Source organism: Planococcus citri, chromosome 2, assembly GCF_950023065.1.
Source record: "Planococcus citri chromosome 2, ihPlaCitr1.1, whole genome shotgun sequence".
Lineage (NCBI taxonomy): Eukaryota > Metazoa > Arthropoda > Insecta > Hemiptera > Pseudococcidae > Planococcus > Planococcus citri.
In genome coordinates this window covers 62,790,752-62,817,569 of record NC_088678.1, presented here as the reverse complement: position 1 = coordinate 62,817,569, position 26,818 = coordinate 62,790,752, and the positions used below count along the sequence as shown (strand labels likewise).

Here is a 26,818-nt window from a genome sequence, read left to right as displayed (position 1 = left end):
TGATTAAAAAGTGCTTCTAAAACAGGTTCTTCGACGACACCATTATAGTTGGGAATTTTTTACCCATTTGAGTCTAATGACTGAGCTATTATGGCTGCCTGAGCTGAGCTTCTATTCTCAATTTAATTCATCGAATCTGCTGCGACGATTATACTGCTGCAGTTTTATTCTTGTAATCTATACGTTTATTTACAGCATCTTTCTGTATAGATCTGGCGAGTACGGATAATATTTCATTGGCTCGATACAGTGCGGTGTACGATATCGTAGAATCTTCGAAGTAAAAAAAAAAAAAACTTTGAATTTCACGCTTTATCGCGCCTAGCAACGTATAAATAAAGCATCGCGAACGTATTGTAAACGCTCGAGCTGTATTTAAAAAAATAGGTGAAACGTTGGAATATTTCGGGAAATGACCGGTGATCTTGTATAAAATTCGTTGCTTGTATCACTGGAAGCAATGTATGTACAAGCTTTTGTACAACGTGCATTATGTTTTCCCAACATTAAAGAATTAAAGAATGGATATCTGGGATGTATACTGAGTATTAACGTATATAGTATACATTCTTCGTTCCCCATTCTACAAGTCGATATTTTAATAGCGTACATTTTTTGCTGCTTTTTAATATACATACGAGTACCTAGTACGTAGTTTAGTATAGAGATTATTATACTGTAGTTGACGTTATAATGGGTTAAGCTACCTACTAAATATGCGCGTATGTTTCTTTTTTGTTGTTGATACAGAAGAGAGAAAATTAGCCATGGATGAGAAACCATTATTAGTGCAATTGAATTGGCATAAGGATGACAGAGAAGGAAGATTTTTATTACGTAGATTGGATGACAAAACCAATGTAAGTATTATGAATCATTGGCCCGAATTGAATCGCCACTTCGGCGAAATTCATCTTTTTCAGACCTATTTAGGTTGTCATGTTGTCGGTTTCGTTTCGATGATGGTTGTATATTGTTGAATGGTTGTCTTGTACTTAGCATGTTGCATATGGTAATTGGTGGAGATAATTTAATGGCGAAATATTGAAGGCGAAGGTTATCTATGCGAATGATTCGTTACAAGATATGAGGTATTTTTGCGGTGTAATCGAATTTATGAGGGTGGAAGGAAGAGGGAGGAGGTTGTCGTAGGATTTGATGGAACTTACATATTCGAAATTTGTTGTCTGATGACAGTTCCTTGCTGAAAATGAATGAGATGTAATTATTATGAAGACGACTTTAATCCTCGAAAATTTCCAAAAAAATGATTTGAAAATTGATGTGGTTTCGCAAAGACTTGAAATTATGGATAATCCATTAAATATTGCCACAAAATTGTAAAATTCCGTAATACCTTAAAATTACCAGAAATTACCAGGTTTGATTGTATAATACCGTAATTACCGGGTAAATTACCAAAATTGCCGGAATTGAAAAAATTGTGTTTTTTCAAAACAAATGTTTCATCAATTAAATTGTGTTGAAATTACCGGTAATTACGGTTTAAATCATACGATACACCGTAATTACCAATATCGATGGGTAAATTATCGAAATCAAACTCTTAAAATTACCGTAATTTTGAAGTGTAAAAATCACCATAAATCTTGAATTATTTAAAACAAAGTACATTTGTGATCTGATAAGGAAAGGGGAGTTCAAAAACTTTGATTCAATACACAATTAATTTTATTTCATAAGGATAAAGAACTTAGGAAGAAAATCAAAAGTTTTTAAGTGGTACAGCTCGTTGAAATTTGGTTTTATGAGAATTTTACTGAAGTACACAAGCAGTAGGGGAGGGGAGGGGTGAGGAGGAGGGAATGGGTAGAAATTGAATTGTCATTTGCCTTTTATTTGAAAAATGTTTCATATGATAATTCAATACAATATTCGTCTTTCTGAATGATGATCATGATTTTTTCAATGGAATGGCATTTATTTGCATAAATCAGTTCCTGAATTTCTGTAATTCTCCGAGATTTATGTCAATTACCTCGTATTTACGGTAATTTCCTTAAATTCGCAGTAATTACCTCGAATTTTTAACAGTTTTTCGGGTCCACAATAATTAGTTACTTCATATGTATTTTAGATAATTACCTTATATTTTTGGTAATTACCTCATATTTACAACCATTTTCTCATATTTACAGTAATTACTTCGTATTTACGATGATTTGCTGCTCGTATTTAAGGTACTTTGTTACTTTACATTGGTAATTACCTCATTTTTGTAGCAATTACCTCATATTTACCATAATAAATTCGCTTTTACGGTAATTTACCTCAGATTTGCTGTAATTACCTAAGATTTTCCGTAATTTCCCCGGATTTAAGGTAATTACTTCATATTTACGGTAAATTCAATTTTTCCATGAATAAAAGAGCAGTTACTGAAATTATTGTGTTCATACGAGTAATCTGTAAATTCGTCGGCCAGTAAAATTGGTAAAATTACTACACTTTTCAAAATGTTTCAATATCGACGGTAATTTCGGTATTTATGGTAAATTATCACTAAATTGAGGCGGTTGAACGAAATTTTTTATGATTTAGTACTGAGTATGTGCTGTAAGGCAATTCATTCACCTAAGCTGGGAACAATTCAAGAATTCTCCATTTTAGATGAGTTATTACCGTAATTACCGTACGTGAAGGTAAATAAGTGGTAATTCACCACACGTTGAAATAATAATCAGAATGCAATCATTGTATCATGTATTTTTCAAATTTTCTAAATTTGTATTTATTATTTCGGTAAATTACCGTAATTTTGGTAAATTGGTAAATTACCGTAATTCAAATGAAATAAATGGTAATTTTGGTAATCCAAGCGTCAGTTGTGTTACCGAAGTCGTAATGTTGATTTTCAGTCGGTATTATGGTCAGTAATTTTTGTCAATCTCAACATTATTCCGGTAAATTGACGGTAATTACGGTAATTTCATGTGAAATATTCTCTAATGCGTTTCTATGTGTTTTTTTACTTTAAATTTTGCCCACATTTTGATCTCAAACGGTCATCTGTTTGTCGGTAAATTCTGGTAATTACGGTCAATTGACGTAAATATTAACATATGACTGGTAATTACGGTAATTCATGTGAAAATTTTAAAAATATGTTTCCACGTGCTTTTTTGCTCCAAAATTTTCCTATATTTATTCTCAAATGAAGTTGGTAAAATCTGGTAATTACCGTTGACTGGCGTAAATATTGTCAAATTGATGGTAATTTCGATAATTCAAGTACAATGTTTCTGTGAATTTGAAATAACTTTGAAATATAATGCTCATAGATTACTTAGCGTATTTATTAATGCGAAAACAGTGATAACAAAAAGCAAATTTATATGCACAATTAAAAAAAAAACCTCATGCTTGCAAATTTCGTCTGTATGAAAATTTTAATCGCCATTGATACGTTGTTCAACATGCTGGGTACAATTTATCAACACTACGTAGCCATCTGTTGGTGTAGTTGGAAGTATATATCGACAACGACAATGGATCATAATCGAAAATGACCTCTTTTTTTCAGTCGTGTTTTATTATGTCTTACAATAAGCGACGTATTTAGATTGTTTGTTTTATCGCTTATCACATACTCATGTCGTATACACGTATTTCATACTGTGTTGATCGACGATCAAACGATCACGATCACCATCACCATCATCGTGCTCGTACTAATCACGATAGACATTATAATAATATCGTTGTTTTTTTTTCTTCCTCAGGTGGCCGCAGCGACTTTCCAACAAGACGGTTCTAGTTTTCGCCGAAAATTATCTAAACGCGAAAAGAAACAGTTGAAAAAGCAAGAAAAATTGAATCGTATTCAAAGCCGCGGAACTGCTAACGACGAAAACGACGCCAAAGTCGCGGAAAAATTATATTCAGGTTAATACCCTACCATAACACGACGTTCATAGACATTATTTGTATAAGATCGTCTCCTGTCCAGTGCCGAGCCACGTACTACACGAGTATTAAAATACAACTACTTACGAAAAAGGGACGAATACGAAAATAGCGAGGAAAATGGAGAAAGAGAATTTCTCTCGGATCTCTTTACGTTGCGGAGTATTTTTTTTTTGCTTGTTTGGCGAATTTTATTACAACGACTGGACTATTTATAAGCGAGTTTTTAATTACTTTTCCTACGGTTGTAGATTGGAAACGTGATTCGGTTGGCAGCAGTTGTCGTTAATACGACGACCGGCTATAATTAAGAGTACTCTTATAAAAGATCATTGTATTGTATACTCGAGTATTTTGACGAAAATGAAAAATGTCCAGTTGGTTTTATGGACGAATATGTACGTAGGGTGTTGATCGAGAGGTCCGTCTAGATTATTGCCAGTTGGAATAGAAATGACCCAGTTTAATGAATAGTAATTCGAGTCGTAGAAGAGGTTTCGCATGTAGTACTTTCTTGGGCGATGATGCAGGATGAGTCATAAACGTGGTTGTGGTCTTGGGAACATGCAGAGAGAGCATCTGTGCAATTGTCTAGTTCTGGTCGAAGTTGTAAATTGACTTACGTATAATAGTATACATACGAATAGATATTTCAATACGTTGGTTAGATTTTTTGAAAATTTATATTTTGACGATGTACGTATTTTTGCAGAGTTACCGGAAACCAGTTTCACTCGATCGATATCGAATCCCGAAGCGGTGATGCGTCGTCGTCGACAGCAGATCTTAGAACGTAAATTACAACAATTTCGAAGCAAAGACGGCGGCCCCGATACCGGCGGAACGTTGAAAATCTACGGCGAATCGTTATGTCGAGACGTACCTTACAAAACGTTGCTATTATCGATACGAGACACCGCTCAGCAAGTGGTTAGAGAAATGCTGAACAAATACGGTCTAGATAAAGAAGATCCGCATAATTATTGCTTAGTTCAAGTAAGTCGCCGAGAAACAGAAGCCATGCACGAGACACAACCGAAAAGAAGGGTTCTTTTTTGAAGGGACGAACGAACTGGTTCGAGCGGTGGAGGTTTTTTTTTGCACGTGAAATTCCGTCGAGCTCTGAAGGGGGTAGAAGTACATGTTTGATTCGATCTTGTCGGAGTCGTGTGTATTTTACTCGTAAACTTTGTGACGAGCGAGAGGCCGATTAAGCAATGAATAGAGCAGATTATAACGATAGGGTTGTGTAGATTACGAGGTTTATTGAGATTTGAGTCGCGGAATAAAAGAACGCAGGTATGAGATGCGAAAAGAAAAGAAAGGGTTAGGTTGTTTTTTTGTGTAAAAAGTTGTTCTGTGTAGAAATAGAAATGAATGCAAAGTGTGCGGCTATTCAATGTGCAGATGTTTGAAGGAATTTTTAAGCAAGAGGTCATTCGTTTATGGCTTTTAAACTCTTTTATGGCTGGAGGGGAAGGGAGCTGGGTCTAAAGTAGGATAAAAGATGAACCCTCTTTGAATGTTTTTACGCGAATTAATTTTGTCGAATTTTTCGATGATGATTTTAATTAGGTTATTTTCATGTTTGCGAGTTTCCTTATTTTGGTGTTGTTTTTTTTTTAATTAAAAAAAAAGTGAAGAAATATCATCAATAATTTTAATATTAGTTTTGAAATTAAGAAAATTTTTCAAAGTTACGAGTATTTTGGGAAAATAAGATGAATTTTTTATCAATTTAGATTGAGTCGTTTTTATTTGGAAAAATTCTGTACCTAATTGAAGAATTTTTAATATTTTAAATCCATTAGAAACTAATAAAAAATGTAAGATTGTTCATTGAGGGGAAAAAAGCAGCGAGGCGAAATAAAAAATAATGGAAAAAAACAGGCAAGTCTTGAAAATAAAATCGAACTTTGAATTTAAAAATTTCTTAAAGCCGCACAGGTGAACAGTCAGATCCTTAATTTTAAAATTATTACGTAATATTCTCCCAAAAATAGTCCACACCCGAAAAATTTCAGTAAAAATAGAAATTACATTGTGCTCAACTTGACTGGACATGATTCTTTTGAAATTTCTATGTTAATTTTTGAAAAACTTAATTGAAAAACTCATGGAACCAGCTGAATTTTGCTGATTAAAAAAAAAAAATCGTGGCTTACCTTGTCTAAAATTTTATTAGCTCCGGGTAAACAGAATTCTAGACTGATTTCTGCTAAAACTACCCGAGTTGAAATCTTAAGGAAGACGTGATTTGATAATAGTTTATGTACTCTCAAAAATGAGCATTAGTTACCTACAAAATTGGAAAAATAATTTCTCTCGATTACTATTCGTTTTGTGGAGAATTAAAATTTTTTGAAATCCGTCAAAAATTGACTAAAATGTAAAAAAATCTTCGATTGTAAACAGCAAAAAAAAGAGAAAATAAGAAAAGTAATTTGAGTACGAGTATTTATGTATTTCAAAAAGTCTCAATTTTCAAAATTTCAACAGAAAAAATGTCATTTATTTCATCAAGATGATTTTTTTACTTAATATTTTTTTTAGTTGAATATTTTCTTAAATATTGTACATTTTTAATGTTATTGATTTTTTCTTTCATTTTTATTCATTAAAAAAAAATATTTTGTGTAAGATTTCAATTTCTGAACATTAATTCAGTATCAAAATATTATTATGATACTTTTGAATTGAAAAACTTCTTCGATGTCTCTAAATTTGTGAAAATTTTGTTTTATTCTCTGTCATGATATCAATTTTTCTTTTTTCCCCCTTTTTTTTTGATAAAAAATGTTTTTAATGTACTTTGAAATGTTGGCATTCAATTTTCCCAAAGTAATCTTTTTTTCGTTTTTTTCATTTTTTTTGTAGGTGTTTTTAAAAATAATTTTTATGGAAAATTAGCATGTGTGACTTTTCTCATCTTCTACTCTCTGTTCAAAAAATAGTCAAAGTTTTGAACTTCCTATTTTAATTGAAAAATAATTTGATGTTTTGATAAGTTTAAAAAGTTAAATTCTTTCATTGAGAGAATGGGAAAACGTTGTAGTGAATAATAAGATTTCAGTTGAATCTAAAAATGTGACGAATTAATGGCGAGGAACAATACTTTTCTCAATTACAATTTTTCTTTTCATTTTTGGAGGTATAAAATATGTAAAAAAGAGCTTTTAATCATTTTTTATTGCATTTTTTAGTTTTTTTTAAAAAAAAGAAACTGTTAATTTATTGTTTTTATTTTCTCCCTAACGAATGATTGGAGATCAAAGTTGAAATTTTCTGTGTTGTGTGCGTGTAGCTTTAGCAAGTCGTGCATTTCATGTTTATTATCAATTTATAAAAATTAATTTGTCATTTTTTTTTGAACCATTGGGACTGTAAAATTATCTAATCTTGAAATTTTTCTACTCCAGTGTTATTTTTTCACTCGTTTTTCTTTTTCAATTTCGAAATGAATTTTTATCATTTATTCATTTCGTAGATAAAACGATATACTCGGATGAAAATTTCCATTCAACGATCTCTGAAAGTATGTAATTGAGAAAAAAAAACATAAAATAATGAATATTAAAAAATTGAATCAATAAATGAGAAAATAGATTTTTAAAACGCAATATGAAATTGAAAATAAGCCTAGGAGGGGTCGAATTTGTTGAATGAAGCAAAAAAAAGCGACGAGAATGTTATTTTATGAAAATAGATGGATTTTAAGAATTAGGTACCTCTACCTATTCAGTTATTTAGCAGTTTTTTTGAAAGTTTTTTTTCTCGTTTGAAAAAAAATAAAGTTTCGTTTCGTTTTATTAAAATAATTGATAAGGTATTTATTTGTACTCAATTTTTGAGGTTGAAAGTTTATTTAAAAGGTACGAAATTTGATGTATTTGAAGTATTTAAATTTTTTTTCGATAGTGGTGGAAAATAGTTTAGGGCAGTTCTTTAAGCAAAATTTCAAATGCAAAAAAGAAGGATTTTTAGATGATTATTTTTTTTAAATGAAAAATATATGCTATATTGATAAACATGTTTATTGTGTTTCTAAAAAAAGTATCGTATGTACGAGTTGGTGAGTTTTTTCAATTGAATGATTATTTTGTCATAATTTTTTATTAAATTATTTTTAAAAGTTTGAAAATTTCAGGCGATTGTCCTTATTCTCGAAATACTCGATAAAATTTGATTTATAATTCAAAGTCAAATGCTTATAAAGTTTTTTCATTCCAGGAAAAAAAATTCTTAAAAATAAAACAGTAAATTTCGATTTGGTTCTTGGAATGTTTTACAATAATTATTATGCGTACGTGTTTTCTTTTTAATGGCATTTTTTACTCGAGTGGAAAACTCATCTCCCTCATGTATCGTTTGCTTTTTATCGGTTGAATAATTTTCCATAAAAAAAAAAAATGATATACGATGTTACTACTTATTTTAAAACTTGTGTATATTTTTCAAACTTCGTATCTTTTTTTCATTATTTTTTTTTATTCGTTAAAATTTGAAATGAAATGAAAAAAAACCAGCTTTGATAAAGTAACTATATGACATAATTGTATCACTTTGATGATGCAAAAATGCAACCAAAAAGGATACATTTCGTGACTCGAATTGTCTCTATTTCTATTTTTTCTCTGTATGGTCTTTCAGCTGAAAACTTTTTCAATAAGTTTACCAAACTACATACGTATTTCTGCTGCTGACTTGTTTGTTAACTAGTTTGTACTCGTACTCGTAGTACTATGACTACCTATTTATACGTAATTTAGTGGTTTTGAAAAACCGAACCGTAGTATATTCTACATGAGAAATAATTAATACGAAAATACTAACTAAGTACGTTGCACCGTACGTTCTCGTATTCTATCGGAAGTAAAAGGAAAAGGATACAGGAAATAGTGCAAATCGATGGAAAGTAATTAAAAGCACACGACGGTAGTTTTAATTACGATAAGTATTTGTAATTTGGAGTGAACGTTATTTACAACCGAGTTCGAGATTAAGTTGAGAGTACTGTGATCGTTTTAAGGTTGGTGATTTTTTTTTCGAGAAAGATTACTGTAGATTTTATTTAAGGTCCGGTCTAGAACGATGTTTGCTATTTAGTGTACATGGATTTGCGAAAGTAAAGATAATGGATTTGAAATTGATATGGAATCTCGGCCAGTACGTTTAATGTAAGATTCTCGTGAGTAGATGACATTTCGTTCGAATATGGGTACGTTTTCACGTGCAGGATTGTCGTGAAAAATTTCATCGTATATGTTGCTTCAGTTTTGATGATAATTACTCATGCGATGTGTGCTATATAGCTAAAAGTATTGTATCGGATTTTATCAACTAACACGTCCTTTGTGGATTTTTTTTGCTCAGGTTAACGGAATGAACGAGTATTCGAAAGAGAATAAAGATTATCACCCGAATAACGTAGCCAATAATAATAACAATAATCAGGAGTATATTCTGGACGATGACGAATGCCCGCTCGCCATATTAATGAATCATCAGTCTTCGCAAGGTAAGATTTCCTTATCGATATTTAAAGATAAAAATTGAATAGAAATGCGCGTGAGAAATTATTTTTGCTGTGTGTTAATCTGTCTGTATTACGAATACACAAAACGTGCACGATTATTCATAAATTGTCAATATTGGTGCTCGTTCGGTTCGCTGTTAATTTTGGAACAGTCACGTTGTTGAAAATCATCCAGCCAAAATGAGAGAAATAATGTGCGGCGTATTTTCTGTAGATATTTTTTTTGGGGGGAAAATGGTGATATTTATTTACTGCCTGTTTTGTTTTCCAAACGATTAAACGACACAGCATTATTCGATTTATTTTTTCCCTACGATGAATTTCTCGGTTCAAGTCGTTACCTGCGTATAACGAAAGTTTTTTAAATTCATGCTCAATGTGCTCGAAAACTTGGCGAGATTTTATACTTTCGAGTGTAAAAGAAATTATTCCGCAGAAAGATACCGATTTAATTGTTGAGAAAAAAATGTCAGCGTTGGTGGCGCTGGCGGTTGGAAAAAAGTAAAGTATTTATTTGTGAAATGGCTTGAAATTGCGCTATTATCATTTTAAATAACGTAAAAAAAATACTAAAACGGCATTCATGAAATTTTACTTGCTTGAGATATACTGAGAAAAAGAATGTGATGGAAAAGCTGTTCGAAATGTGGTAAAATAATTTTAATCATTGGTATTAATGTGCATTGAAAACTTTAAATTAATATTGATAATACTTCGAGTGGGTGACACTTTTCAAACTCTGTTACAGTGATTTAAAGTAAGAAAATAATTTTAAAAATTGTTCAAAATCAAGATTGTGAAAATTAAAAAAAAAAATAAATAACAATAAAATGAATTTTGATTTTAAATTCTAAACTAATTTAACATTTTTTAAAAATTTTTTTCACATCACCTTTTTAAAGTTTCTCGAACAATTTTGTGTAAATTTTTAACAAAAAATTTGCACAGATGTAAATTTTTCATTTTTTTTTAACTTTGAAGGGCTTTACGTAAGGAGACCAACATCATTTAGGGTACTGAGAAAAGGTTTTTCTAGAAAATGAAAGTTATTTGGAATGATTCTGTCCAGAAGCGAACAAATTTTAAAATAATTTGTAGACACAACGATTTTTTAAATTTTTTGTTTTTTCTCAAATTTGGAGAGCTTCATACAAGAGAACCAACATCGTATTGATTTTGATTTATTCCTTTTTTTCAACGTTGAGAGGCTCCTTACAAAGAGGACAGTATGGCTTGGTGGCCCAGACGAAGTTTTTTTTCTTGAAAAAAGGGATTTATTAGTAAAATTCTGATGCAAAAAGATAGAATTGTGGAAAAATTGTTTTTTTTTATTTTTTGAACTTGGAGGGGGAGGGAGAGGGAGCTACCGGCATCACATTTTTAATGATGGCAGAAAATGAAAAATAGGGAATTATTTTCTCGCCCAAAATAACAACTTAAGGGGGTGGGAGTTGGAAAATTCAAATCTTTTTCAAAATGAGGTACACCGACAACAAAAAATGCTGTAATTTGGGGGCTGAGAGGGGGGAGGGAATCATTATTTATTTTGAAACATATCTTCCGATTTCAAGCCAAGTTCAGTTTGTTTTGAAAAAAAAATCGAATACTCGTATTCCTCCTGAACACCAAACTATAAGGTGGCTAATACTGATCGAAAAAGTTGAGAAAAATCTGAGAAATTCACGTCTCGCGATATTTATTCATTTTTTTCTCTCTCAACGTAGCACATTTTAAAGCCTTCAGAGCAATTTAAAATTTCTGCAAAAAGTTGAAATCACGTTGCGACTGTAAAATGATCTGAAAGCGATCGTTTTCAAAGTCGGATGGTCATATAGACGCATCAATCGAGTAATCACCTAATCACTCATTTAAAATTAAAAATTGTTCAAAAAATCTCTTTTGAACTGGTATTTTTGGAATTTAGAAGTAACCAGTTCACAAGGCAAAGTTGTAGATCCCGAAGTTCATTTTTGGCCCTCTCAAAGCAATTTGAAACTTCTGCTGGAGAAAACTGAGAACTCGTTGGAGGCTCCAGAATGCCTTAAAACTTTGGTTCATGTCTTTGAAAAAAAAAAATTACAAAAAGTTTAAGAAAATCGTTGTAAAAAATTATTTTTTTAATTTATATAATTTGTTTAAAATTTCCCGAAAATTAATTTAAGCTTTTGAAAATTTTAGTTTCGACGATAGATTTTGTTGAGGTGGTTGAAGGGGGGGGGGACTTCGACAGTGATAATTTGAGAGGGAAAAATGTTCTATCTTTTAGCTATCATGTGGAATGATTTCGCTTTCTATCATTTATTATTCTCTTTCAATCTTTAACTCTTTGATTTTCTTTCGCCTTGCTTTAATTTTTTCCTTCTATCATCAGTAGCCTTATTGAGGATTTTTTTTTTGTTGCAAAAATACTATTTTGCATATCTTTTTTCATGTTCTTATGAGCTTATGAGAAGCTGAGTGGGCCATATTAAACGGAAATACGAGTAGAAAAAAAAAGTTTTATTTCGTCACAGATAACCGGTCTCCCTCTTCTCCTCTCCTCCTTATCTTTCACAATGAACTATAAAACGTAAATTTTTCAAGCGCTTTTCGACAACAATTTTTTATTTTTGTCCATCATTTTTTTCTCTTCCTATATTTTTCAAAGACCCTCCCCCACCTCATTTTTTCTCAATAATCAACTCAAATTTCGATGTGAAAAAGTATAAAGGATTTTGATTTTGAAAGGGACAGGAAATTGTGTGAACTTTGAAATGACTAAAATCCTTCTTTCGAGTTCATCTTATTGTGGGTGAGTCAATGAGCTGTCAATCCGTCTGTGATCCGTAGACGTGCCGTAGACCCCTCAGAGTGCTGTGACCAAAATAGTTGAAAGTATGAAATTCTCAAGATGGGATAAAATGAGATGGGAAGAAAAGAGAAGAAAAGGTCTATTGATCATTGTATCTGTTGGTCTCGAGGTAAACAAACCATTTCGTTATTTTTTGTGAAAAGGTCAAACTCCCCAATTCGATTGAAAACTCATCGTGTCGAGTATTACGAAGTACGCGAAGAGAACAGGAACAATAATTTCTCCGAACATAAATAAAAAAAACGACCGAATAAAAAAATTCATCGTATTGTGTATATTAATTTTTCAAATTGTCGAGAGTCGACAATAATACGATGCCTATTGTTAGAACAGTTGTCGTATGAATATACCTACTCGTACTGTTCTGCACTTATGTAGTGTTAGAGTGAGCTGAAAATAGAAGAAAGACATCATAAGTATGTAGTATGAAAAGGGCACGAACTTTTACATAGAATTGACGAGGATAAAAAATAAAAAAAGAGGACGAGAACAGGCTGATTTGAGTAGGTAGAGGTATATCGTAATAAAATATAACTACAAGAGTGTGTAGTGTGTAGACTTGTCAACGACTCGACTACCAGCGACTTCGACCAATGCTTTTTCTGTTCCTTGTATTATTTTATCGTATGAGCGTCGAGAATAACCGATTAAATTTTCACGCACTTCGTCTTGTAAAAAAAAAAAGAATTAAGGAGGAGTACGAGAAAAAATAGCCTTCGAAAAGCAGGCAAAGGGGTACGATGAAGTCGAGGCGAAAAAACGTCAATTTAATTCCGGCCACGCGCGAGGTTACAAATTAAAACGGTGAAAAAAATTTCCGGCGGCGACGGCCACGATTTTGTTTGATTTTCCGACCAAACCGTAGACTTGCGAAGGTCTAGGGTAAATATCATTTTGGTAATTTGTTGTTTTTTCTCGCGCCTCCTCTTTTTTACTCGTAATAGCGGGTAATTTTCACGCCGTTATCGAAGAAGCTATCGTTGACGTCCACCATGGTGAAGAAATTTTCAGTGTAGTGAAATCAATTTGTCGATGTAAGATTCTCGCGTGTTTGTGGGTTTTTTCGGTCGGGGTTCCTTCGATGCGTGATTTTTTTTTTTTTTTTCGTTTTGGAACGTTACAAACAGGATGAAGATGCTGTAAAATTGACTAGTTTGCATCTAAGGAACAGAATACGTTTCGAGTTCGTTCAGTGTGGAGAAATTGATCGATTATTGCTTGATCTTCGACTCGATCGTGGCATCGTTTTAATTTTTTGGCACCAATATCGCCGAGTAATGGAGACCTGAGCGGAAAATTGGTGATACTTGTCGAGATTCAGACTTCAGAGAGCTCAATTGAAGCCCCCCAGAGAGTTGTGATTATCGTATTGCGTCATTTTAGAAAACGAAGAAATAAAAATGAACATAATAATATTATGCATAATGTATAAGAAAAACAGAAATAAGCGTAGCAGATGAAGAAGGATCATTAGTTGCTAGTCTACACTCGCCAGAGTTCACAATAAGTATATAAAGTATTTTATTGTCTACTGCTTTAACCTACTTTTTGTTTGATGAGTCTAATAATAGGTTCGTTTCTGGGCTAATATTACCCCAACGAGACGTAAGAATAAGTTAAAAGATGAGAGGAAACGAGTACGACCGACGATGAAATAAAAAGAAGAATTTTTTCATCTCGTACAAAAGTCATATTTTGGGATGATGAAACGAGTGGAGAGAAATCGTTCTCGCGAGCAAGAAAGCCAGCAACAGGTTGTGGAAATAACGTTTTCGACGAATTATTCAAATAGACGGATTTCCAATTCATAAATTTCAACGATGAAATTGTTTCGAAGATGCTGAGACGTACACGCGTCGTGAACAGATTTAAGGATGAAAAAAGAAAGTTTTTGGTGGTGTTTTTTTTTACAGTTTTCCTTTCGGCATAAATTTCGTTTTGACAGCATTTTAATGTGAAAAGTTTTTTTTTTCTTGCGTAATAAGTGGAAGCTGTAGAGAAAAAGGAGAGGATTGAAGGGAGTGGAGTTTTTCTTTGGTTTATGTAATGATTTTACTTGGATGGTAAATGAGACGTAATTTTTAAACGAAAACATTCGCCAGATGAACTTGGAATTTATCAAAAAATACACGAAATTATTAGAATTTGAAAATTTTTACTAATTTTCATTCGGTTGTGGTATTTTGGCGGGAATTTATCAGTATTGGAAGGTGAAAGGGGTACAGGGGTTCTATTAAATTGACAGGGATGAATATCTCGTAAAAAAAGGGCCTTGTCTTACCCAGTTTCAATGTTTGGGAGTCCTTCTGAACATAATCTTTTCGAACTTGGAAGACTGGAAGAAACCCAGCAAAATTTAATTCCATTATTCGATTCGAAACAATTGGAAAAAATGATTGACCTTTTTTCCAATTTTTATTTCGATTATTTGGTAAATTTTTTCGTCTTATTGGTGAAAATTTTCAATTTATTTTTTCTCTATCTCGTTCGGTTTCTTTGTTTCTCGCTCTCTCGAGTTTTTATTTTCTTCTTTAAAGGAGTTCGTGCTGTAACATTTTTTTACCCAATTTTAATTTGATTTTCATGCTCGGTGCTTTAATGAAGTAAACCCTTAATTTCTCGTCACAATTACATAGATAAGTACATTTTCCCCCATTTACGAGTAGTTTTTATTGTTTTCTTCGTGTCCCTCTCTCTCTGTCCCACTGTCGTATTCTGCTCGCTCGTTTTTCCTACGTGCTGCGCTTCTCTTGTTTCGCTGGCGTATCTTGAAGTCTTTCTTACCGCTGATTTTTTTTTACCTCGACTCTCTAAAGTTAATGTAGGTATGTCTTCCTCATCATCGCCCGCGTTCCCCTCACTTGCCTCGCAATCATACGAACATTTTTTATATTTAAAAAAAAAAGTCAACATAGCTGTCGTCGTCGTCGTCGTAATATTCGTATCGAGAAAGATGGTCGTTACACTGCTGTGTTCTTTTTTGAAATATTTTTCGCGCCTACTTTGTCGCTAATGGTAATTAATATCGTACTGGCAAACGAGCTGAACGACGAAGAAGACGTCTTGTTTTCAACCTACCTACACCTGCGAGCGAAAAAACAACACGACGATGGTATAAAATTTCGCAAAGGTTGAATTATTAATTACCAGATAACGATTTTCTTTTTTTTTTCGTTTCATTGTTTTTCTTTGTCGTTGTTTTTTTCCATCGTTTTTCTCATTCGCCACAGCGCTGGTAAGTTTAGTTGGTTGGCTGGCTCTTGTATTTTGTTCTAGTTACTAGCCAAGTGTTGATTTTGTTATATCGACTATACGTGTACTTGAGATGGTGTTCGCACTGTTCAGTGTGCAAGGTGTAATGTGACTGTACGTGATTCTTTGAATGCTTCGTAGTGAAGTAATTACAGCATCTCGAGTGTGTGTAGATTTGCATAGGAACAAGATGGTCTGTTTTGAAAAGTAGTTCGCTTGTTGATTGGATGGATATTGAGATTTTTTGTAAGGTTCAAGTTTTAGGGTTTGTCAGTTCTGTAAAATTGTGCAAATTGCTTGAAATTGCAATAAATAATAATAATTCTTCAAGATGTGCATGTTAATAATCATCAATATACCAGAAATTTGCTAAATCACTTTGAAATGGATATAATAGAAATTGTCAAAAAACCTCTTGAGAAGTCGAGAAAACTGCAAAATTATTTTTATTCGAAATTCAACGAAATTGATGTGAAATGATCAAAAATGATGGAAAAATTGAAGAAAAATAGTGAAAAAATCTTGTAAAATCTTGATTAAATGATTCGAAAATTGTAGCTAAATATTACAAATTGAGTGTAAAAGGACGTGAAGTTGAAAAGTTTCTCAAGAAGTCGAATAAATTGTTGAAATGTAACAGAAAGTCAGCGACTAGAAATCATTGAAAATTGTGGATTAATGAAATAATACCTTAAGTGATATTGTGGCACCTTGAAAATTACCAGAAAATTGGTGAATAAATCATCACACTTTTCATTAGGTATCCCGAATTAAATCAAAATTGAAAAAACATAGCAAAATTGTGTAAAATTGTGCAGAAGTTGGTCTTTTAGAAAAATTGTTCCCGTTTTCAAAAAAACCAAAATTTTTATTTTACCATTTTACTGAATTTAGGTAAAGGATAAAGTGATAAACTGGATCAAAGAAAAAATTATTCAAAAAGAGACATTATTATTTTTTGAACAAATGCTATGATTTTGAGATGTCAGAATTCTATAAAATAACAGAAATGGATTTTTTCAAAAATCATTTGTCCTGTTTTCCTTACTTTTGTCTTACTTAAGTATTGCTTAAGATTTCTTCTACTCGTATCTTGCTTTTGTACTGTTTTTTTGCCAAAATTGCAAAAAATGTTGTTTTTTTTCAATTTTTTAATTTGAATTTAGAAACTTTGTGTATTTATTCTTTTCTTCTTTCAAAATTTTGTGGTTTTCTTTAAAAATGAAAAAATTTTGTTTCGAATAAAATGTTCACTTGACCCTCCCTCTTCCCTTTTCGCCCCTCTTGACCTCAAATTACCACCCCCTCCCTTACTACTGAAAACATGCCCAAGGGATTCGATTATTGAAATCTTAAAAACAGTGGCATGGTTATGGAAATTTGCATAGGTTTTTGTTGTGACTATAGCTTTGATTTCTTCAGTTGATTTCATCCACACCCAAATTAAGCTCGTGAGAATAAAAGCAGCTGGGGGAGATGCCATTAAATTTTTATTTCTTCCCCTAATTTCAACCTGATCAAAGCTGAGCCCTCTAGATGAAGGTCAGGGTGTCTAACAGTCCTCCCGATTCAGAAAATCAGGAAAAAGTTCTTCTTTTTGTTCGACGGTCCTTCTTTTTCCCAATTTTCAAATAATTCTGTCATTTAATCAAAATCAAGAGAAAAATGAAAACTCAATTTTTCAGAATTTTTTATTTTTTAAACGTCAAAATAATTACATAGAATAGCAAAAAATTGAATATTTTGTTAATGAAACCCAATTTGATTATTTTTTTGTTTCTTTTAAAAATTATATTATTTTGAAGTTTTTTTTGGGCAATTTTTTGAAAATTAATTGGAGGGAGGGAGGTATTATTACACTTTCAATTTTGAAAATTCCCTTTCAAGGTCCTTTTTAGTTTTCAGATTTTGTTAGACACTCTGAAGGTACAGTTAGAGGGAGGGAAAGTTGAATTTCAAAAATCTGAAAATTTATAACATGGAAATAGAAATTGTAGTTTGTCAGGTTGATAATTTTCAAATTTTTTCTCTTTATTTTTCATCGACTGCTTTCTGAGGAGTTCCATAGTAAAAATTTAAAAACTTGTGATCGCATATTTGAGGGGGGGGGGGGGGTGGAGATAAACCAAACTATCCCAAAACATTCCTATTTTGCAGAAACAAAACAAAAAGCGAGTTTTTTTCCGTCTAAAATGTCAACTCCTTCATTATTTTTTGAACTTGAAAGTTGAATGTCGTTATGCAATTGATTTTTTGATTTGACCGCCTCCCTCTCCCCTCAAGACACCGTACAGGTTCACAAATGGAATGTTCTCAAAATTACGTTTTTTCGGGTTTTTGAAAAATCCAAAATGAACATTTTGATCTGTTTCAAAATAGAACATTTCGAATTGTTCGTATTTGTTCGATTTATTATACCAACAGACAATATATACAGTAGGTAGTTTGACACTTTTGACTTACCATTAAAAAAAAAAATTAATGGGTAGAATTTTTGAATTTAATGTAATAAGTAATATTCATTGGGAAAAAATGATAATAAGTAACCAAAGTAAAAAATTATTGAGTATTGATAAATTGAGTAGCATCATCGAATGTGTTTCAAGTACCTAAAGATATTCATCATTTCACATAGTTTTTCGTTTGTTTTTTACATTTTAAAGGGGAAAGGGATTTCCTAGGGAAAAATCTATAATAACCAAAGCTGTGGAAAATTCGATTTAGAGTCATCTAGAAGCATCAGATTTGCGATAGGACCACAATGTGTCTAGAAACGTAAAAAATTACGTCGTTTTTTCTCGAAAATTACGATTTTAAAGGATAGTTTCAAGTCATTAATTTGATACCCTTTTACCCTTGACCCTTTTTTCGATAGTTTGAAATTTTTTTCATCCACCCTCTCCTTCTTTAAAACTCAATTTTTTAATCGATTCGCCAATTTGCGCATTTTTTGCATAATACGAGCATACGAGTAATTTATGTCATTCAGAGGTTAGGCAAATTACCCGACACAAATGTGACTATAATTGCCTTCTCTACTTATACGTGCATCACTGCAGGCCTTTTTTTGTATTTCTTTCTTTGGGCGGACGCTAAATTGAAGTTGCAAGTCCCTAATTTTCATACCCCCTCCCCCTGGCCACTGTATTTTGAGGGGAAAAAATCGATGTACCTAAATTATTTTTTTTATTGTTTGAACAAATATTTTTGGAAGTATAAAAATGTAACTTTGGTTTCAATTTAAGTGCAAGGTAAGTAGTACTAAGGTACAAACTTGAATGCTAAATTTTAGATTTAGAGCAATTTCCAGATTTTTATCTCATCATAATTCTAATCTTGTTTTCGCAGTTTACTATTCTGATAATTCAAAATTTTTTGAAAAAGTTGTTACCAAATTTTTTTTAATTTTTTTAGTTTTTATGGCATTTTTTCGATATTTTTGAACTTTTCTTTGTGGAGACTGCATCCTCCTGCGCTCCCCCACAAAAAGCCCTGCGTGCATGTATTTGTGGGGTAAATTAGCTAGTCATACAGGCGATCGTCTCGCAAAACTAAAGATGAAGAGAAAATACGTATTTAGCCCTCCTTAAGATGGAGGAGAGAAAAACTAGACAGCTAAGCAAAGCTTAGCTGCAAAGTGTGCGTAGCTAGCTGCCTTTTCTACAGCTATAACCGTTATTGCATCTAGGTAGTGCATAAGTGAATCAACCATGTCACAGTGATGAGAATTTTTGAAACTCCCACTGCTTCAAAATAATAATTGTTTTTCAGTGTTTTCATATTTTCCAAATTACAATAGGTATTTCAGAATAATTTATAAGCTTGTATTGCTTCTAAATTAAGAAATTTCTAGTTGTTTTTCATAGTTTGCATTGTTTTAAAATTTACAAAATTTCAAATCGATTTCCCGAATTCCCCATCGCTACAATTTCATAAAGTTTTCAATAAATTTTCAGAATTTTGCATTGCTTTTGAGTTAGGAAATTTGCAATCAATTTTTAGAATTCACATTGCCTCTAAATAGTCAAATTTTGAATATTTTTTCAGAATTCTTATTGTCTTTAAATTAAAAAATTTCAAATTCAATTTTCAAGTTCATATTTTCCACAAATTGTAAAACGTTTACTCAATTTTTGGAATTCACATTGCCTCCAATTTTTCAGAATTCTCATCTTCTTCATAAATATTACAATACTTATTTCATATAATTTTCAAGTTCACATTATCTGCAACTTACAGAACTTTTAATCAATTTTTGGAATTCTTAGCGTCTCTAAATACAAATTTTCATATTATTTTTTTTAGAATTTCCATTGTCTTCTTTATAAATTTTCAAACCAATTTTCAAATTTTCAGAACTTGCTTTTCATTCTAAATTAAGAATTAAATCTTATAAAATACCTATGTTAAGAATTTGCATTGCCTATTACACGAAAAAAATATGGGTAATTTTTACAAAAAAATTTAACTAAATACTCATAATTAAGTACCAGATCCCATTCAATAATTTTTACTGTAATCGTATAGTAAAACTTATCATTTTAATAAATTTTGCTATAGGTACCAATAGTAAAAATCGTTTTGTTTTAATAATTTTTACTAAATCATGATAATAAAAATTACATGTTTCAATTGTACAAAAATTAGTTTAATTACTCATTTTGAAGTAATTTTTAAATTATAAGTAAAAAGTTGAAAATTATTCATGTCAAGGTAATTCTTACTATACTTATGGCTATAGGTAGACAAAAAATTAATGAAATGAATTTTTAGTTAGCAAATATATCATAATTCATAACTCAATTTCAGCATTATTTTTACCCCATTATCATGTACCTACCAGAGTCCTGCACGGTATAGTTAAAATAGCCGAATAACCGCCGGAGCTATCGGCTAATTCAACTACACGTTATGAACTGTAGTTAGTTTTGTCGGCGCGCGCAACCGACAAATAACTAACTATAACTACCTGCCGATGCAGCGGTAAGTTAGCTTCGGTTCTGTTGATGTCTCATCAATACATTTTGGTGACTCATCAAACAGATAAGAAAGAAGCAAACGTTATTTTTCCGATAAGAACGCGGTATAATCGCAGGTAGTGTAGTTATTTTAACTACAAGTTAGTCAATGGTTACGTTATCTGAGTTACAAATATTAACCGCACTGGCCGGTGCGGTTATAACCTGCCGTTAGGATGACTACTAACTATAGCTATCCGCCCTCGACGCGCAACTAACGCAGATAACTTTTAACTATACCGTGCAGGACTCTGGTACCTACTACATAGGTAACTCCGAAGCATTTACCTATCCAATTTTCCTACGAAAAATCTGTCACCTACCTACTTACCTCACGGGGATTCGAACCTGGGTCCCTAAATTTCCTATTCCTACCTACATGCCCTAACCACTCAGCCACCACTTCGCTACGAGGGTTACGGCATTAAAATAATATATTTGTTTGGTAAACGCCCCACCAAACCACTCCCACTTGGAATTTACAGCTAACAGACTGGGGGTGTAACAGGGTACAATGAAACACAGCTGGTGATGGAATAGACTGGGGGTATAGCAGGGTACAATGAGCGGCAGGTGTTCTACAAGTCCCCTTTTCCCTTTTTTAGGATTTAATGCATTAAAATAATGAACTAAAATTGCAATTACTCAGCAACTACCCATCCGAATTGAATGAAAATTAATCTATTCCCTCCGTCTTAATGATTCTCAAATGGTGTCCAATAGGTACAAAAAACGGTTGGATAGCTTAAGAGAACATTCAGTTCCAATAAAATTTCATTTCTCAAAGCGAAACCAATAGTGTGCTACGCACACTAAAAAATAAGCTACCAAGTATGTAGATTCTGCGAAAATTATGCACACAATTACTCGCGAGAGCTCGCAGAATACACTCGAGTGTTTTTGTAATAGGCGTATATAAAGAAGATAGTGGGGCATGGAGACGTCGATGGTTGGAAAAGCCAAAGAAAAACACACGTGATAATTGGAGTGTTTCGACGATACCGAGTAGGTAGGTGTAGGTATACTACGAGTATATTGAGAGGTCGCGAGGACACGTCGTCGTCGTCGTCGTCGTCATCATCGTTCAAAAGAGGCAGAAGTGCGAGGTGCATTTTACTTTACGTGTAAAAAATGCCTCGATATTCGGCGCGGCGCTTATTGAGGTACCTACTCAATTAAATGCCAATCATGGAGACGATTTATTCGTTGCCTTTTGACGTGCTTGCTCGAGTCGTGGTGCGTGTGTGTGTGAGCAGGACGAGAGTAGAGGTTGGGGGTTGGGGTTTTTATGTGTCGTCGTACTACACACACTACACAGTATGGTAGGTAGTAGGTACACACGCCGTCGGGGTGGTTTTTGTATACTGTGTATAGTGTATGTATACAGTATGTAATTATACTTTATGGCTGTAAGGTCGTAGGTAACGCGCTCTAACGAGCTAGGCTGGCAGTATCGAGACGGTTGCGTTGCCAACTGCTTATCACCTACCTTAACGTTTTTATTCGGGAATATTTCGTCGCGGCCTTCTTCCCTTATCTGTCATATAAATCATACTCGCTTCCTTCGAACGACCGGGACACACGTCGTTCGCGATCGCGAATCGTCGTCTCTCGTCAATTCGCGATATTCTCTCGAACGATCCGCCACGTGATCGCGATCTATAATCACCTATGTCGATTTAGCAAGTTTTCGGCGAGGGGAGAACCCTCTTCGATTGTGGTGCGCGAGTACCCCCCTTTCGAAAAGTTTTTTTTTTGAGGGGGATGTGGTCAGTGCGAATGGTGTAGTTACGTGTTGTATGCGGTGATACTGGACCGGTGCTCCCCTGCAGGAGAAGTAGCCGGTGATCTCCTACTCCTCTTCTACTTCTTCGTGTTCGTGGTGATTTTTCTTCGCATCTCATCGGCGTAGAAATGATGGACTGGGGGATTAGACGTGCGTATATTTGATTTTATTTTTTTTTGGCTTTTTGGTTTTTTTCACTTTTCTCCTCTTGTTCATCTCGTCAGATGAAAGTTTCGCGTTTGCTGGCTCGTTATAGAAAGTTATTTATTTAAATTTACGAATATGAGGTTAAATAAAGAGCAAACATAACGTATGTAATGTACGTACTACGTACGTGTGGTTTTTGAAAAACACGTATTCTTTGTATCTGTACATAATGTATGTAGGTACCTACTCGTGTACGTAGACTCAGGTTCACTCTTCTTCGTCGTCGTACGAGTAACTTGGTATCTTACTATACACTACAAAGAAGCTAAAGCACATAAATACGAGGTGTTCTAGAGGTGTGTAGGTGTAGGTGAGGTGCAGTATAATCGAAAATTTAGATTTATTCTAAAATTACCATCATCTTGGCGCGAACAGTACCGTGTAGAATAATGGTTCGTTTAGTGCGTATTCGAAAAGCATTATTTAAATATCACAAAGAGAAAAAGAAACGCGAAGGGAGAGGAGGTAAAATAGCGAGCTATTCCACTATTTCCTGACGCACGACGACGACTTGGTGTATCTTACGTGCATATGTGTGGATTGCGAGGTGGATAGGGATACGTGTACTGTACTACATCACGCATCACGTATATATTATGGTCGCTTTGTGTACTCCTATATTATGTCTATGTACACCTACCTCTTGCTGTACGTATATGGTAGCTGGCATGCCTACCTAATACCTATCTAGTAAAGTGGAATTTCTGTGTTTTTTGTACCGCCTTCATTCTCTGTACGACAATAATATAAATAAATATATTCTAAGTGGTATCCTTTCGTACTATAGTGGCGTACTTCTCTATACTTACTCGTCATCGTCGTTGCTTTTCTAACGTGAACGTAAATTATGTAAATTGAACGATTTCAAATGTCGTCGCGACTCGCTCGCGAACGCCATCACGCCGACGAGTAATTGAGTAATTTCCATTCTGGAGATTTATTATTGTACAACGATGCAGCAGCTGGAGGAGGAGCAGGCTATACGTACGAGAGTACAATGTGTACGTACGAGTATATTCGAATAATTGCGGAATTGTTTCGAGAGATGAAGCGAAGCGAGATACAGGAAGTTGCAAAATGGACCATTATGAAATGTGCTGTACATAATTTTTTCCTCGACTGTTCTGCTACCCTGCTTTCTTTGCTGTCTTTCGTGCGTTTGTTGTGTATAATCGTTATTCGTATATTCACTACGAGCTGATGCGATGTCGTTGTCGTTCTCGAAAGATTAATGCGGTATTTACGGCGGTCAGGGTATGCAATTTATTCGACATCAGTGTGTGAGAGTATAACGATGTTTGAATGGGTGAAAGTTAGAAGGAGAGTGAGAAGAGGTCACTGTGTGTTTTACTATGTGATAGTCGAAACGATCCTGAGCGGCAGATGAAAATTTGATAATTGAGGTGATAATTTTTTCGGTGGAGAGAAGGAAGATCATACTAAAATGTTGAGATCTTGAAAGAATTGGAATGAGTTTGAGTTGAGGAGTAATTAATCGATTTGTTTTTGCAAAGACAGGGTGTCTAACGGTCATGAAAGTCATGAAAAGTCAAGAAATAGTGATGGATTTTGCTCGAAACACTCTTGAAAATCTATTTAAAGCCCATAAAATGAAAAAAATGAAATAAAAAAATGAAAAATTTGTTCAAAAACCCAGAAAAATGAAATAATTGAAATAGGTATCTAATCTTTGATCCTGTAAAAAATGTCAACCCCGTATGATTTCCTCGCAGTTTCAAGTTATTCATTTTTTTATGTTGGGAGGGGGGGGGGGGTAAAATAGGTCATGAAAAAGTCATGATTTTTTGTCTGGGAGTTTTGTTAGACACCCTGAAAGTGAAAAGAGGTAAAAAAAAATTGAAGAAATGAAACGACTCGGAAGGAGAAATGATTGATTATGATGTTTATGCGATAATATAACGAATGTTTGATTTCGACAAGCTACTTTCATGAATGACGTAAGAGCGTCATTGCTTTCAATTTTTCAATTGACCCGAGTGACCAATGGAGTGCTTAAAATGTACGAAAACTCGACCGAAGTGCGTATCGTATATTTGAACGAGTAACTATAAGAATTTTTGTAAAAAAAAGTGTTTCCTGTCTACGTCAATATTTTACTCAGGAATTAAGCATTTCAAAATTTGAAAAAGTTTTCTTTATTAATATGTTGAAAAAATTCATTCGTCAGTTGTTGGATTTTTGAAATTTTAATTTGAATATTGCTGCATATCTTTGAAAAAAAAAATCAATTTTCGAATTGGAATTACAAAAGTTTTGTGGTGTTTTCTAAAATAGAACTGGACGAAATATTGTAAGTAGAGCATTTTCTGGAAATAGTGCTCACTTTCACATGGTACTAATTAAACATTTTTTCGCCAGCAAAAATAAATTTTTCCGCATCCCCCTCTCCCCCTCCCCACCATCACTTTAAATTCAACCGATCTTCCTTTGCCCCAAAATTAGGGGTTAGGGTGTCTTTGAGGCAGAAATTGAGTTTCTGAATGGTTGTTTCGTTTTCTACTCATTTTGAAGGAGTTTTAAAATGTGAAATTTTAGAACTCTTTTATTATTTTTTTGAAAGTTTTTTGAGCTTTTGAAGACGACCAAGCTGTAGGAAAAATGTGAAAAAATGGTACTACTCGTGTAAACATATTTTTTAGAGGAGGTGCAGAATAATATTTGGAGATGTAGTTATTTAATTTTTTCGTTCGTCAGTATATCTCTCTTTTTGGAGGGGGAGGGGGGGTAAAAATTTTGAAAAAAAATTGCGAAGATAGACCGATGTTTTTTCTGTATAGGTGTGAGTAGAAGCCACATTTTCCATCAAAACACGTTACAGTATGATTCTGTGAAAAAATGGTTGAATTTGATCAATTATTGACTATTGTTTATTTATATAGTGTGTCCTGATATCGTACGATATACTAGCCTAATTAGCAATAAATTAATCAAAATTTCGTTTTTTGTTTTGTTTCAGGTGAGTAATCAATTTTCATGTTGTAACTAAAAAAAGATGAAATGAGTAAGTTGCATAGTTATACATTTACTAACAATTATATACTGCGAAAACCCCAACCCTAATTTATCAATGTATAATAAAGTACAAATTATTATGTACAATTCAACTCTCACAACGAGCTTTTAAATTGCTATTCCAAAGCTTTAAAATGATTCTTTAACCCCCCCCCCCTATTTTTTGAAAAAATAGTGAGGCTTGAGGAACATCAAGGAATTGGATCCGAAAAATAAACAGATAATTGTGAGTATCCGAACTCAGAGATCTTGAATTGGTAATAATCGACTTTTCAGGTCACATTTTTCGTATTTTTTTGAATTGAAAAAAAAGGAGATGCTGGAGGAGGCTTAGAGTGACACTGAGGGGTCATTTCCTGAAAACAAGTAGAGACTTAAAGTCGGTTCCATCTAAAACCGTACATACAACGCGCCACTCACTCGCCATTTTCAACTTTTTGATATTTTGACCATTTTTAAGGGCACTAGTGAGGGAAGAAGGAAGGAGGTTGAATCGTAGAAATGAATTAATCCAACTCAGCACCCCTGAACTGAAAACAATTAATATTAAGTATTTCTGAATACTTACTTATATTTTGATTATTAATACAGTTGGACATATTTCAAGTCCCCCCCCAACCCGATATACAAATTTCATTTCGAATATAGTATGAGTTAGTTAGATGAAAGGAGGGTAAAAGTAATCTGTCCAATTTTTGAAATACATGATAGCTTTCAATTTACTTATTGCGAAAAGTTGAACTTTCGCTTTGAAACTTCAGCTTTGAGACTTTCAAAGTCTTATGACTGAATTTGAATTTCGTGTACATTTTCTAATCCTCCCCCTTCCCTTCTCCAACGGATTCGTCCGTAGTTCATTTCCATTTGTAGTGCAAGAAATTGCGCAGAGAAAAAGATCGAAAGAAATTGTGTCCTACCTACTCGGTTCATCGTAAATAAAATACGTTGTACTCGTATTTACGGCAAACTGGGTATGCAATTTTATTAACACCGCCAGATGTCTTCATAGTGGTTTCGCATGCGAACTACATAAATGTAGAAACAAAGAAATAAGTCGGATCCTCCGATTTTGTTCAGTTTTTTTTTTGATGGACTGTACACTGAAAGAAATAAACAGTAATAGTTGCATTAAAACGATGCACTCAGTGCATTAAAATGCGGTAATTTTGGTATAGGAATGAAACGCATTAATCAGTACACATTTAGAG

The 26,818-nt window shown here is 33.2% G+C and overlaps 1 protein-coding gene across 7 annotated transcripts in view; it reads left to right on the top strand.

The window, feature by feature from the left end:
• The window catches only part of cno (canoe), a 199,279-nt gene that overhangs the window by 63,841 nt on the left and 108,620 nt on the right, over positions 1-26,818 (top strand). For 6 of the 7 annotated variants that reach the window (XM_065352083.1, XM_065352085.1, XM_065352081.1 and 3 more), the window contains exons 4-7: positions 751-860; positions 3,744-3,906; positions 4,640-4,923; positions 9,301-9,445. In XM_065352083.1, coding sequence (XP_065208155.1) covers positions 751-860; positions 3,744-3,906; positions 4,640-4,923; positions 9,301-9,445 — 702 coding nt within the window. Of the gene's footprint in view, positions 1-750; positions 861-3,743; positions 3,907-4,639; positions 4,924-9,300; positions 9,446-22,096; positions 22,521-26,818 lie in introns of those variants that run through there. The other variant, XM_065352088.1, reaches the window with a different exon arrangement.